Source organism: Biomphalaria glabrata, chromosome 7, assembly GCF_947242115.1.
Source record: "Biomphalaria glabrata chromosome 7, xgBioGlab47.1, whole genome shotgun sequence".
Classification (NCBI taxonomy): Eukaryota; Metazoa; Mollusca; class Gastropoda; family Planorbidae; genus Biomphalaria; species Biomphalaria glabrata.
In genome coordinates this window covers 31,938,260-31,951,499 of record NC_074717.1, presented here as the reverse complement: position 1 = coordinate 31,951,499, position 13,240 = coordinate 31,938,260, and the positions used below count along the sequence as shown (strand labels likewise).

At 35.9% G+C, this 13,240-nt stretch overlaps 1 protein-coding gene across 1 annotated transcript in view; it reads right to left on the bottom strand.

The window, feature by feature from the left end:
- LOC106064646 (uncharacterized) overlaps positions 1 to 13,240 on the bottom strand; it is a 64,963-nt gene that overhangs the window by 5,029 nt on the left and 46,694 nt on the right. Inside the window, exons 5-8 of the mRNA XM_056034360.1 lie at positions 13,015 to 13,115; positions 11,097 to 11,258; positions 8,737 to 8,880; positions 1,114 to 1,172 (exon numbers count right to left, since the gene is read on the bottom strand). Coding sequence (XP_055890335.1) covers positions 1,114 to 1,172; positions 8,737 to 8,880; positions 11,097 to 11,258; positions 13,015 to 13,115 — 466 coding nt within the window. The remainder of the gene's footprint in view (positions 1 to 1,113; positions 1,173 to 8,736; positions 8,881 to 11,096; positions 11,259 to 13,014; positions 13,116 to 13,240) is intronic.

Sequence of the window (13,240 nt, the reverse complement as noted above, 5' to 3'; positions counted from 1 at the left end):
TGTTTGTGACGGTACGCACCTTTACGGGGTACCGGCACCTTTTTTCAATGTCGGGAAAAATGATTACTTTTCTTGTATTTCAACGTTAATTGTTAATTTATTAGTAGTTGAAAGTTAGGCAATCTATCATCCTATGTCTAGATCTAATAATTAATAAACTTTAGTCTTTGGTAATATCTAGACTTTATTCTAATAAAAACTGACTATAGGCATAGCATAGGCTAGACTCGGCAATTTAGTCTCAAGATAGAATCTATACTATTACTAGATCTATTCGATTTCTATAAATAGATCTAGACTAGAATTAGATTATAGATCTAAATATACTAATGGAGAGATGATATGCGGTGTTAGCTAATAGCGTTGCACAAGAAACGAACCTGGGTTTTTCTAAACTCTAATACTTGGTATGTAGTAGTAAAACAGCACCTACCTAAATAAATCGTAACTAGAAATCAAAAACCTATATTTATAATAATAATAATAATAATAATAATAATAATCTTTATTGTCCGTATGGAAATTTGTCTTACAATTTGTGCATTACACCAAACAAAAAACATTATAACTATAAGAAACCAAAGTGTACATTCACACCAGACTCACTCATTTATTGTAGTATATATAGGTCTGTGGTTGTATATTATAAAGCCTTCGTAACTTCTTCTGTAGAGAAATGACTTGGTAATTTCTTTAACTGAAAAATTGGGCTATTCGCATCTGACACATATTTATAATTTTTAAGAAGCCCATAAATGCTAGTTAAACGTCTTGTAGGTCATATAAAGTATGGTGTAACTTTTTGGATATTTCGATGGAATTTTAAACATATTTTTTTAATCCCCAAACAATTAGTAATTAAACGATCAAAACCAGTTTGTATTTCATCTAGGGAAATACAAATCTTCATATAACAAAAATCTGCTTCTCCAAAAAGAAAGCGTTTTTTTTAATTTCAACCTCTCTAGCCGATACCCCAAGATCTGATTCAACATTATTTATATGTGAATACTTAAAGTGGTCCTACATTTCTGCTCATGCTATGACATCATTACAAAATGAGGCACTAGGTTTATAAACTATAAACGTGTACATGTATAAAGTGTTCCTTACCTGTCACGGGTGAGTTCTTGTCTTTATATTTGCAAAGCTCAACACTCAACGAATTATATCTGTCAAAACATTTGTATTGCCAATGCTTTATTTTATCTTTTATTCTACAACTAAGTTATTATTTCTATATGATCATGTTTTTTTTTAAAATACATTTTAGTTAAGGACGATAACACTTTTTTTTTGCACTGACTACATAAGGATTCCACAGATTTTATTAATGACAAAAGACAATCGTTTTCATAATGAGGACTAAAATTTGGAAAGTTTATTTTATATGTAAATAATTAAATAGGGTGAGTGCAGTGTTTCACATGACTTCGCATATTTTTTCCGTTGTGTGTGCAGACAAAGCAGTTATCCGCCGGCGGTCTATTTACGTTTCCATTCAGTCTTTTGCACCTGTCTTCAATCTCGGCACGTCTTTGGGTATTACACACCAACTAGACGGAAGTGACGTAAGAAACGTTTTTTTTTTAAATTTAAAGTTGAATAATGAAAACGAAAGAAAAGAAACTCATATAGTGTGCTATTTTTTTAATACTTAATAGATAGACTGCGATCTTTTTTGTGTGTAAAATATAGAAAATAAAATGTGTGTCTTGTCTTCTCTCTTTCTCTTTCCAAATCTCTCTCTCTCTCTCTTTCTCTCTCTCTTTCTCTGTTTAAAACCCACATTTTGTTTTTTTTTTAAACCTGCGCATCGTAATTTCTCTCACTTAGAATTTTGACTTGATTTGGAAAGACCCGCTCCATAACGGTCCCGACACCTACATGCACATAAAGTTTGGTTCCGTGAATTCAAGTGCTTCTTTAACTTATTTGCCCCCCCCCCCCCCCTGCCGGCCCATAACAAAAAATATTTCTTCGTACCCTCTATGACTTCATCAGCTTCTCAATTCAATCTATATTATATTTCGACTGTGACCCCACCTCATGGGCGTAGCCAGGATATTTTTTCGGGGAGGGTTTTGGGGGGTGAATTTTTTTCTCCCCCCCCCCCGATCCCCCCTCCCCCGCGAAAAAAAAATTATATCTATTTATGTGTGTGTGTGTGCGTACAAAATCTTTATTACATTCTGACCCTTCATTCTTTCGGAAGACGCTTATTGTGCCCTATAATAGGTTCTTCCATGAGTTAGTGGAAAAATTGTAGATTCTCCGCCATTACTAGCAAAGGGGTCTGGGGGAGCGCTATGAGCTCCCCCAGCGCGGGGCAAAGCCCCACCGCCAAGCACTATTTCTGATATTGAAAACCAACAAAATGCATATTCTGAGGTATCTACAGTGCATTTTCCTGCTATTAAAAAGTTCTATTTCAAAAACCTAATGTGTTATTCTTACTGACTTAGACCCTCCCTCGTCGTTCGGCGCATTTGCCATCAAGCTGTTTTTATAAAATTGTAGACTCCCCGCCATTACTAGCAAGGGGGTCTGGGGGAGCGCTAGGAGCTACCAATCGCGGGGCGAAGCCCCGCCGCCAAGCACTATTTCTGGTATTGAAAGCCAACAAAATGCATATTCTGAGGTATCTACACTGCATTTTCCTGCTATTAAAAAGTTTTATTTCAAAAACCTAATGTGATATTCTGACTGACTTAGACCCTATTACGCCGTTCGGAGCATTTAACGTCAAGCTGTTTCCATAAAAATCTGTCACTGGTAATGTCTGAAGCCTCTTCCCACCTACTATGAGGATCTCCATGAATGAGTGGCGTCAAGTTGTACTAGGATATCATTGCAACTCTTCTTATGCGTAATTCATTTTGTTGGAGAACATGTCCGGCAAACCTCATGCGTCGTTCTCTCACAATCTTACTAAGGGTTCGACTTCCAGTTCGGCATAGGATTTCCTTGATTTAGACCCGATCTCTATAACTGACTCCTAAAATCTGTCTTAGCCATTTTTGTTGAGCTACATTTAGTGTTTTTCGATTTCGGTAGATGACTATTCACTGCCGTTTATTAATGGAGCCCTGCCACTGGTAAAAATGTGTAACCTCTCTTGAATACGCTCTTGGAAATAAGTGACTGTAGTTTGCTTTAGATTTTATATCGAAAAGAGAAGTTTTAACGTCAAAATCTTCTGTTGGGGGTTTTCCACCTCAAAATGCTCTGTAGGGGGATCTTAAACTCAAAACCATCTGGAGGGGTTTTAAACTTTAAAAAAAAGCCATCTGTAGAAGAAGGGTTTAAACTCAAAACCCCCAATTGGCTTGGCTACGTTCAAATAATTTTAGTGTTTAATTTGCTTTTTTTTATATTGAAGATGTATTTTTAGCACCAAACCCCTCTGAATGGGGGGTTTAAACTCAAAACCCCTTTCGGCAACGTTCATAGCATTTTGAGTGCATAATTTGCTTTTTTTCTTACACTGACGATGTATTTAAATTTATCCTCAAACCCCACTGGAGGGGAGTTTAAACTCAAAACCCCTTTGACTACACTCATAACATTTTTAGTGTATAATTTGCTTTGTTTTTATTATTAAAGAGATATTTTTTACCTTCAAACCCCGCTGAAGTGGGGTTTAAACTCAAAACTGAGATAAAACAATTTAGCCACGCTCATAACATTTTGAGTGAGTAATTAGCTGCTTTTTTTTTATATTAAAGAAGGGGTTTATCGTAAATTTTAGACGGGGTTTTAAAATCAAAATCTTCCTTAACTGTGCTCTTGGAATTAGGGGATTTTCGTTTGCATTTTTTTTTTGTTTTGTTTTATAGAAGAGGGGAAGTTAACTGCAAAAACCCCAGGTAGGGGGTTTAAAACTCAAAACCCCTGGTAAGGGGTTTTAAACTCAAAACCCCTAGTAGGTTTTTTTTTAACTCGAACCCCTCTGGTAGGGGTTTTAAACTCGAACCCCCCCCCCCGGTAGGGGGTTTTAAATTCAAAACCCCCTGGTAGGGGGGTTTAAACTCAAAACCCCTTTGGTTGTGCTGGGGCAAGTGATGGTTAAGTATTAAAATCTCACCTAAAATAAACAAAATCAAAGCAAAAAATCAGTCACTAAATTCCGATTCCCCCCCTTCGGGGGGGATGATTTCATTTCGGGGGGGGGGGGGTTTAACCCCAAAAAACCCCCCCTGGCTACGCCCATGCCCCACCTACTCACACAGTGACACACACACACACACACAAATAACTTCTTAAACATTTTTCAGCAGATTTTTATAACAATGACAACCTTTTTAGGCATCCTTTGTTTTATCGACTATTCAGCACTTTTTTATCTTTTGAATTCTGTACATAGCACCTTTGGATAGACATTTTTTTATCTTTTGAATTCTGTACATAGCACCTTTGGATAGACACTTTTTTATCTTTTGAATTCTGTACATAGCACCTTTGGATAGACACTTTTTTTATCTTTTGAATTCTGTACATAGCACCTTTGGATAGACACTTTTTTATCTTTTGAATTCTGTACATAGCACCTTTGGATAGACACTTTTTTTATCTTTTGAATTCTGTACATAGCACCTTTGGATAGACACTTTTTTTATCTTTTGAATTCTGTACATAGCACCTTTGGATAGACACTTTTTTTATCTTTTGAATTCTGTACATAGCACCTTTGGACAGTGGCGTAGCTAGAGTATATGATGCCTGGTGCGGTACCTCATCTTGATGCCCCCCCCCCCCCCCAAAAAAAAAAAAAAAAACTAACTAATTAATAACATTGCAAAACCTTACTTTTTTGTTCAAAATAATATGTATTCATCAATCAAATATTGTTAATTCAAAAAATCACTTTTACATAAACATACTACAAATGAATTTTACGCGCTTTCTTGCTGGCAAAAGTATAAATAATTTTATCGAAATCAATTTTTTCCACCAGCTCTTGTTCAATGGACAAAATGGCCAAATTAGTGAGTCGTAAATATGTCATCGTTGATTGCAAGTAATTCTTGATCAGTTTAAGTTTGGAAAAACTTCTCTCGCATGTAGCGACGTTTACCGCAATAGTCAAAAATAGGCGAATCATGATGACGATATTTGGGACTGAATCATCTAGCTGATATGGTTTTATAAATTTCAAGAGCTCAACAGGTCCTTGTTTTGGAAGTTCGGAGGCTTCTAATGAAACTGTGACAAACCGTTGAAGCCTCTTTCGCTCCAGCAGAAAATCGTTTTTATCAATGTCGCTAGGAGTACTATCGAGATTGATTTCGACCTGAGGATTTAATAGCTGGGAAGCGACTAAAATTCATATCTATCTGCTACATCATGAAGTTGCTCGAATCGGGTGATTATTTCTTGAACAATCCTGTCCAAGGTAGAATAAATTTCCCTTCGTAGCTCTTCTTTGTGTGTAAGTACAGAGTAGTCACTTTTCTCACCAGGCATCTTTTTCTTATGGCCAATACGTTTTTGAAGTTCTGTACTGATTCTCAGATCTGAACACACGCTTTGGCAAAGGTAATGCTGGCTTCAGCGATGTCCTCTCGATTACTACTTTAAAATGTCTCTAATGTTTTTAGTTTGAGTGAGCAGTCTCGAATAGACAATCCTTGTTGTTGAAGGTAGACTTGCGCATCATTAATTTCAGTTAATACAGGAGCCCAAAATCCGAGATAGGTGAGAAAATTAAAAGACTGAATAGCAACCAATAATCCACCTGCTTCAGATCTAGTCGATGAATTTTCATCTCTGCTAGTTAATGTCTCCAGAGTTTCTATAATTTTATAAAATTTATCCCTAACCATCTTGAAGGCTTCTCCTCTGGCGCTCCAGCGGGTCTCAACTAAACGTTTAAGGCTAGTTCCGAAAAACCAAGCCTTTGAAAGCTTTCTAGCCTTTCCTTTTGCTAATTCTTGATAATTGACTGTCCATACGCTGAACTGTTTCAGATTCTTGAGTGACAAGGTGTATGCGAATATTATATGTGATGACATCAGGCCGATCTCCAGTGTCGTTCAGTCTAGAGTTTATTATCCTGCTTTCTGTATTGTTTACACTGTCTGATGGTTCAGCTTCTTCCATATGAATTTTTGAGGAGTGTACTAAAGACATGCTTGTGTGCTGTCCTTTAGTCTCTAGAACCTGCGGTATTGAAGTATTTTCTTCTTTTTCATCATTCAGGATGTCGGCCTCATCATTTTTTTCTGGATTCAATGATAACCGTCTCATCTTGTTTTGTTGCTTTTAATTGTTCAGTTAATTCATACCCAATAACAGCTCGCCTTTAGTCGGTGGACTCTGGCAATGATGTGACTTGAAATTGTCTCGATGCTTCTTTAGACTTAAGAAATTTAAGAAACGCACCTCACTGCGGTCAAAGAAACTGCTTTATGCGGATGACATTGTCCTCTGTTCAACCGGGAAGAAAGCCGACCAAATACAGGCGGCATTGCAAGCAGACCTCCAAACTATCTCCTCGTATTGCGACAAATGACAGATTTAGATACACGTTGCAAAACGACCTTGTCCCTGTTCAGCCTAGGGATCGACATTCTTAAGGCTCCATTCGAGCTTAAACTCGGTGGTCTGCGACTCCAACGTGAAAACACGCCAAAATATCTAGGGGTAACCCTGGATAGAAAGTTGTCAATGTTCCAGCACGTCCAGGAAGTTGAAAGAAAAGCCTCGGAGAAGTTAGCGTTACTAAGAAAGCTGGCCAGCACAAAGTGGGGTGTACCAAAGCTTACATGCTACGCACATTGTACTTAGGGGCAGTCAGATCACAAATTGAGTACAGCTATAGAGTTCAAGTATATGCTAGTAAAACTGCCCTCGAATCACTCGACCGAGTACAATCACAGGCACTATGGTTCATTTGTGGCACCTTTCGGACAAGCCCAACAAACGCTGCTGAAATCTTAACAAAGGTGGCCCCTTTAAATCTAAGGAGGGAGAGGGCAGTACTTACGGCCTACGAGCGCTACAAAAGGGGGGACTCTAGGCTACCCACCACCCTTATAGTCTACCCAGACCGGAGAGAACCAGAGATGCCGATTTCTCCGTCTGAGCTTAAAAGGGTTTTGAGGCGCCAGCCAGACTAGTCAGTATCGAGCACTGTTCATCATTTTGTTTACGTTACAGTATTACAATTAACTAGTAAGTAAAAATAAAACTCGTAGAAAACAAAGGTTAGCTTATTTAAAAATATTGACATTACAATAGAATTATTTTCAAAATTAAACTATAAAGAATCATAAAGAAATGAATAAACTAAGACAATTGTTTAGAGCTAGAGTTTAGAAATATATTTGTAAACTCAATATCTAGATTAAACCAGTGGACTAAACAATGAAGTAAAAAAAGGTTGGCCTATCTTCTTCTTCTTCCTTATATTACAGAGCATTGATCAGTGCAGTAACAACATGTACCGTGTGTCTGAAATAAATCTAGTAAATTAGATTGAAACTGTTCTATAGCTTACATTGTATTGAAGAAATAGTCAAGGAGATGAAACAAAATAGCGACATGACTAGTTTATAAATCGTTAGTTCATGTTTAAAATACAGTAGTTTATGCTTGTTCGTGTCCATACAATTAGTCTTTTTTACTGAAAAGCTCAGGGAAATAGGAAATTAATACACACTGGGGAATTTTGGTGCCCCTCTCCACTTGGTGCCCTGCCTTTGGATACACATTTTTATCTTTTGAATTCTGTACATAGCACCTTTGGATAGACACTTTTTTTTTTGCATCCTTAAATCTTAAAGGAGGAAAAATGTACGGTTATACAGACCGCAAACAATTTTAGACAATTAGCTTCAGTTCTTTCATACTAACTACTACGTTTGCAAAAAATTTAATCTATTTAGTATGCTTATAAGTGGGACATAATTTAAAACAACCATTAATAAGTTGTTTTTCATTATATGGCGTGACCTGCAGTGCGGCACTATGGCTGCTATGGAACACTTAACTAAAGATAAATGATTTTTTTTTGTTTTACAGAAATTTTGTGGCTTTTCTATTTTTAAGGATTTGAATAAGAGATTAAGCCTATACAGAACAATTAGATCAATCAGATAATCAACTATGCAAGCATTTTATTTTCATAACAATACACCATTTTTACAACTATTCACTATTAATAGTGACAAACACGCGAGGCTATAGACACAAGGGAGAGCTCGATTCACCATTTTCGTAACAAATGTATGCTAACAGTTTTAGATTTTTGTCGAAAACTTTTTTTTAATCATTCAAGGGCGTTTCATAATCCTACATTTACTAATTTAGGGGGGATTAGTTAAGTTGATCATCAGATTACTTATAGCGCCAATGATTTTGGTTCCTCTCAAACAGCGAATGACCAACCATCCATATCAACACTTCTTGTCTTTCTTTGTCTAAGACCAAACACATTATTGCACGTGCAAGATCGAATATTGGAAGTCTGCCTTAAACAAATAAACCAGCACAATGGCGCAATGGGAGTCTGCAGTCTGTTGACTTACATCAATTTATGAAGGGTTGTAATCTATTATCATTACTTTTTTTACCTTCTGACTTAAGTACTTTTTTTTATTATTATTAACAGTTGTGTTTTTGGAATATAAAATAATAATATAAATATTCGTTTTTAACTATTATTAATTGTATTCTATCATGTTTGCATATATTCTATCATGTTTGCTTTAATAAAAAACAAATGTCTCTTACCCTCTTATCAAATATATTATTCCTTTGGAATCTTTTTGAGTTAGAAAACTTTTCACCTGTTTGCCATCTTTTGTGGTGTATGATATTTCAACAGTCACGGATAAATCTTCTTCTCCGGAAATAACCTGAACAGAAGGCTGAAAGCTGTGAAAACCAAAAGTTAAGTTCTAATCTTCATCGTGATATAAAGATCTTTACTGAAGGTAATGACAACTTTTTCTTCTTTTGAATTAGCAAAAAAATTGACTTGGAACTGAATTTCAACATGACTTTTCATGTGTTGGAGTCTTGTCTAGCCAGTGGCGATCAGGCAAGTGCGTTCTGTGGCGTTTTGACACCGAGTTCAAATATAGATCTAGTGATGTTTTATGGCTTGCTTTATTACAGGTTGGACAGCAATGCCTTGTAAATACCTTAATTGCCTTGCAGATCTTATGAGCAGTCTGGATTTAGTCCATGATAAGACGCCATCTTGAGAAAAAAAATGTTCCGGTCTAAGGTGTAATCTTGCGCTGTTTACTTGAAAGGTGAATGAGGTTCGTTGAGAACGTGCAGGTTCGCTTGTCTTTTAAGACACCTTTACTGGCCACCAAATGTCAGGTTGAAGACCGGTATGTTTACCAAATGTCAAGCTGAATGTTGCTGGGTACAACTCTAGTGTGTAGTGATGTGTTGAGATCTCTTCTTGCCTCGTAATTATCAAGCCTTCGCTCTGGCCACTTCAGCCATCGCGTAGCATTACTGTGTATTAAGCCTATAACACACTTACACGTAAATATATGGAACGTAACTCCACAGATGCAGACGAGGAAAGTTTAATTACACAAAATAAATAACAATAAATACTGGCTGCTCATGTAAGTAATCACATCAATGAAATAATACCAATATTAATCCTAAGAAATCTTTTAAGTTAACACTTGCTCAAATTTGTCACAGTATACATTACAGACAGAGAAAACTATGTTACAGCCACTCTCTGCTGGAGTTCTTCACTAACTGATTAACATTGACCCTTATTTTAGAGTCCCTAAAACTTATTCTCGTGCTTTCAGCACGGAATATTAAAATAGGTGACTGAGTGTCACTTCGTGTCACAGGGGTTCTAAAACTAGACTGTGACACCCCCCCCCCCCAAAAAAAAAAGCCAACTCACTGACACTTTTAATAGCTACTTCTGCTTAATGTGACGGTTTTTTATATTTTTGATTTAGACTATATGTCTACTAGTAGAATCTAGTCGTTATAAGACTTTGCTCTATTATCAGTATTCACTTTAATGTCAACTATAAATAAAATTTACTTTAAACGCACCCTCTCCTCTTTTTAAGATTTGGAAGAAATCTTATCTGACATTACAATAAAACTTTAAAGTCACATATTCAATAAATCTGTTGAAGCAAAATTTTAGAGTTACAAATCAAATTCTCAACAAAAAAAATCCTTCGAAAACAAACACATTTTGCACTACACAGTTTGTAGTCAGCGGCATCGCAGGTTCTGCCAGGGTGTAGCACTGGGTGCTGTAAACTGCCTTAGGATCGCCAGCTCCTAATTTTTTTTCTCAGGGTTGACTCCTGAAGCCTTTCCCATGATTGGGTATAGCTGCAAGGCAACAGAGGTTTGAATTCAGAGGTTTGTTTTCTCCTAGGTGGGTAGCTAGCCCAAGCTTACTGGTGAAGGCGCCAGTTACTCACCTTTGCCACTTCTCCTGTTAATGAGAACAGTTCCGTCGGACTCAATATCTAAGCAACACGTGATGATGTGAATAATTATAGATCGCCCACCCCCACCACTCGAAAGTTAAGGGTCGGGAGGGGACGGAATCGATGCAATCGTCCTACCCAACATTAACAAATCCGCCAACATACATGAGGGAGGGGGCGTTATAATCCACAAATAGGTTGAAATATATCTAATTAGTATATTTATTATTAACATAAATATAAGATTCGTATATAAATTGTATTATATCTCTACTAAGATTCGTCCGCCGAGTGGGACGACGATCACCCTTACCGCCCCCCCCCCCCACTTTGGATGTGTGTGATCTAAAATATATATTTTGTAAAACACAATTTTTAAATAAAATATATGATTTTGAAAAATCGTGTTAGTCTTGGAGACAATTTGACGTCCATTCTCTTTTTTTACTAAATCATTTTTGTATGTTCACCTACCAAATATTAGTTAACTCTTTAGTTCTATATTATTTATGTTATTTTAAACTTTAAACGAGAAGTACTGATAGAAACAAAGAGTAAACCGGATTCTCAAAACCTAATCTTAAACAAAAAAAGTATCTAGCATCCCGAATCCCGGGTTACAAACTAATATATTATTATGTCTAAAGTGCTTACGGTATCGATGGTACGATAAAGACCCTGCCAAATCCCTTCACTGGAACGGCCATCATGACCGAATGTGGGACCGTGCGGCTATTCAGGGAGTAACACATGACTTGAAATTCGTACTCTGCTTCCAAAATGTACGTGAATCTGAGCTGGTAGACATTTTGTGTTCTGTTTGGGAATATACAAGTAAAAATATTTGAAAGATATACTAGGAAAAAAAAGGGAACACCGTGTGTTGTGTAGAAAAATAATAAATAGTAGCAATATAAAGTAACAATACTACCTTATGTGCTGTTAGATCATTGTATTTAGCTTATAATAAATGTACCTTACAATCCTTTTATTGACCTAGAGACATTGATGTAGTGTGTACATAGCGAGTGGTATACCAAGTGAAGAAGTTCATAATAAAGCATTCAGTAGACTTCACTTCATTCAAAAACAACAACAACAAAATTTTCAGTATAACTTAGTCAAATCTATTTATAAAATGTGCAAAAAATGTTCACGATAAATATAAATACTAGTTACATTTGGTTTTCTGATACACTAGCTACTAAAATTAAAAGAAAACACGTATGTTTGTTTATAAAGAATGCACTTTGTATGTAAGCATCAGGACTTTTTATGCAGCGACTTCCGTGTAGTGGCGTGACGGCTGCGGCGACATGATACAAAATTAGTTCTCTGTTGATTAAGTAGATTCCACTGTCGATCTTCCTAAGGCTTTTAGTACACTTAGCGCGATGGTTTGTTGATGATTTTATGCAAGCGCTGATGACCTCCTAGATTCCTTTTCATTCTTAAGCAGTTTAAGAAGTGACATAAAGGTCTAAGTAGACACAATGGCATTGACTCTGTTTTTTTTTTGTATAGATAATGGCCTAACCAAGTCTTTGAATAATGTTGAGTCAAATACAATCTATTTCATGAAATTTAGAGGTAAATTTATATGCAATCGAAAACTATTCTAAGATATATGTATAAAAAAATATATACAGTGCTTTTTTTGTAAAAAAAAAAAAAATAAGTGCCTGTACTAAGTGATTAGGTGCGGGTACTCAGTAGTTGATTGCCTAACATTTAACTACTAAAAATTAATAATATAAGTTAAAATAAAATAAAAGTAATAATTTTTTCAAAAAGGTGCCGGTACGCCGTACCGGTGCGTACCATCACTAAAAGCCCTGTATATATATATATATATATATAAAGTCCTGCAATTTTAGAACCACTGAATTGAGTATACATTATAAGAAATCAAAACATGTTTCTGGTGTGCTAGAATAAACACAACAAAAAAAGGTAGGAGAGTAAATGTCCAATCTCACTTGTGAATGTTTGAAAGAGTTTAACTATATCAGAAGAAATAGGAAAATAGAAGATGTAATTTCATATTAAAATCTACTTGTTAAGTGTGTTTAAAATATCAAAAGAAACAACAAACTAATCTATTCTAATAATGTAACTTACAACTTAGGTATTCCAAACCATACTATCTATAAGAACAGCTGATGTAAAACTACATTTGTTGTTATGACTGAAGGTAAAGAAAACATGTGGCCAACTCAAAGACACACGCATTTATTTTTAAACCTATTACCCATAAGAATCAGTGTCGCCCTATACATCCAGAACTTCCAAATCCCGATATTCACCGTAATTCAAACTAAGTCTCTCAGTTTGATGCTTTAACACACCAGTATTATCAAGACAACTGCTCTTTTGATCTTCTCCAACCTCCCTCTACCCACCCGTAATTTTTCTGAGAAATTATTGGGCTATATTTCTCTACTAATCAATTGGGAACTACGAAATAAATCTACGTCGTTTTCTATGACGGTTTAAAGAACGTTGTTATAGTAGATAATGGATTTAAAAGCTGTAATATAGGTTGAACTAAGTTACTTTATTAAATTCTTACGAAACTGGTAGCATAAGAATAGCGTTTGTCGGATGACTATTTTCTAGCATGTAGATAACAGGCTTCACCTCTTTAGAGTACCATGCAGTTGTTAGCGTTACCTAAAATAAATGATTAAAGACAAATAAAAGCTATGTATGATATTGTAGTTATGTTTAAATAATATCAAATTATGCAGGGAAAAATTTGGCACACTGCCACATTTAAGGGCATGTAGTTCCAATCG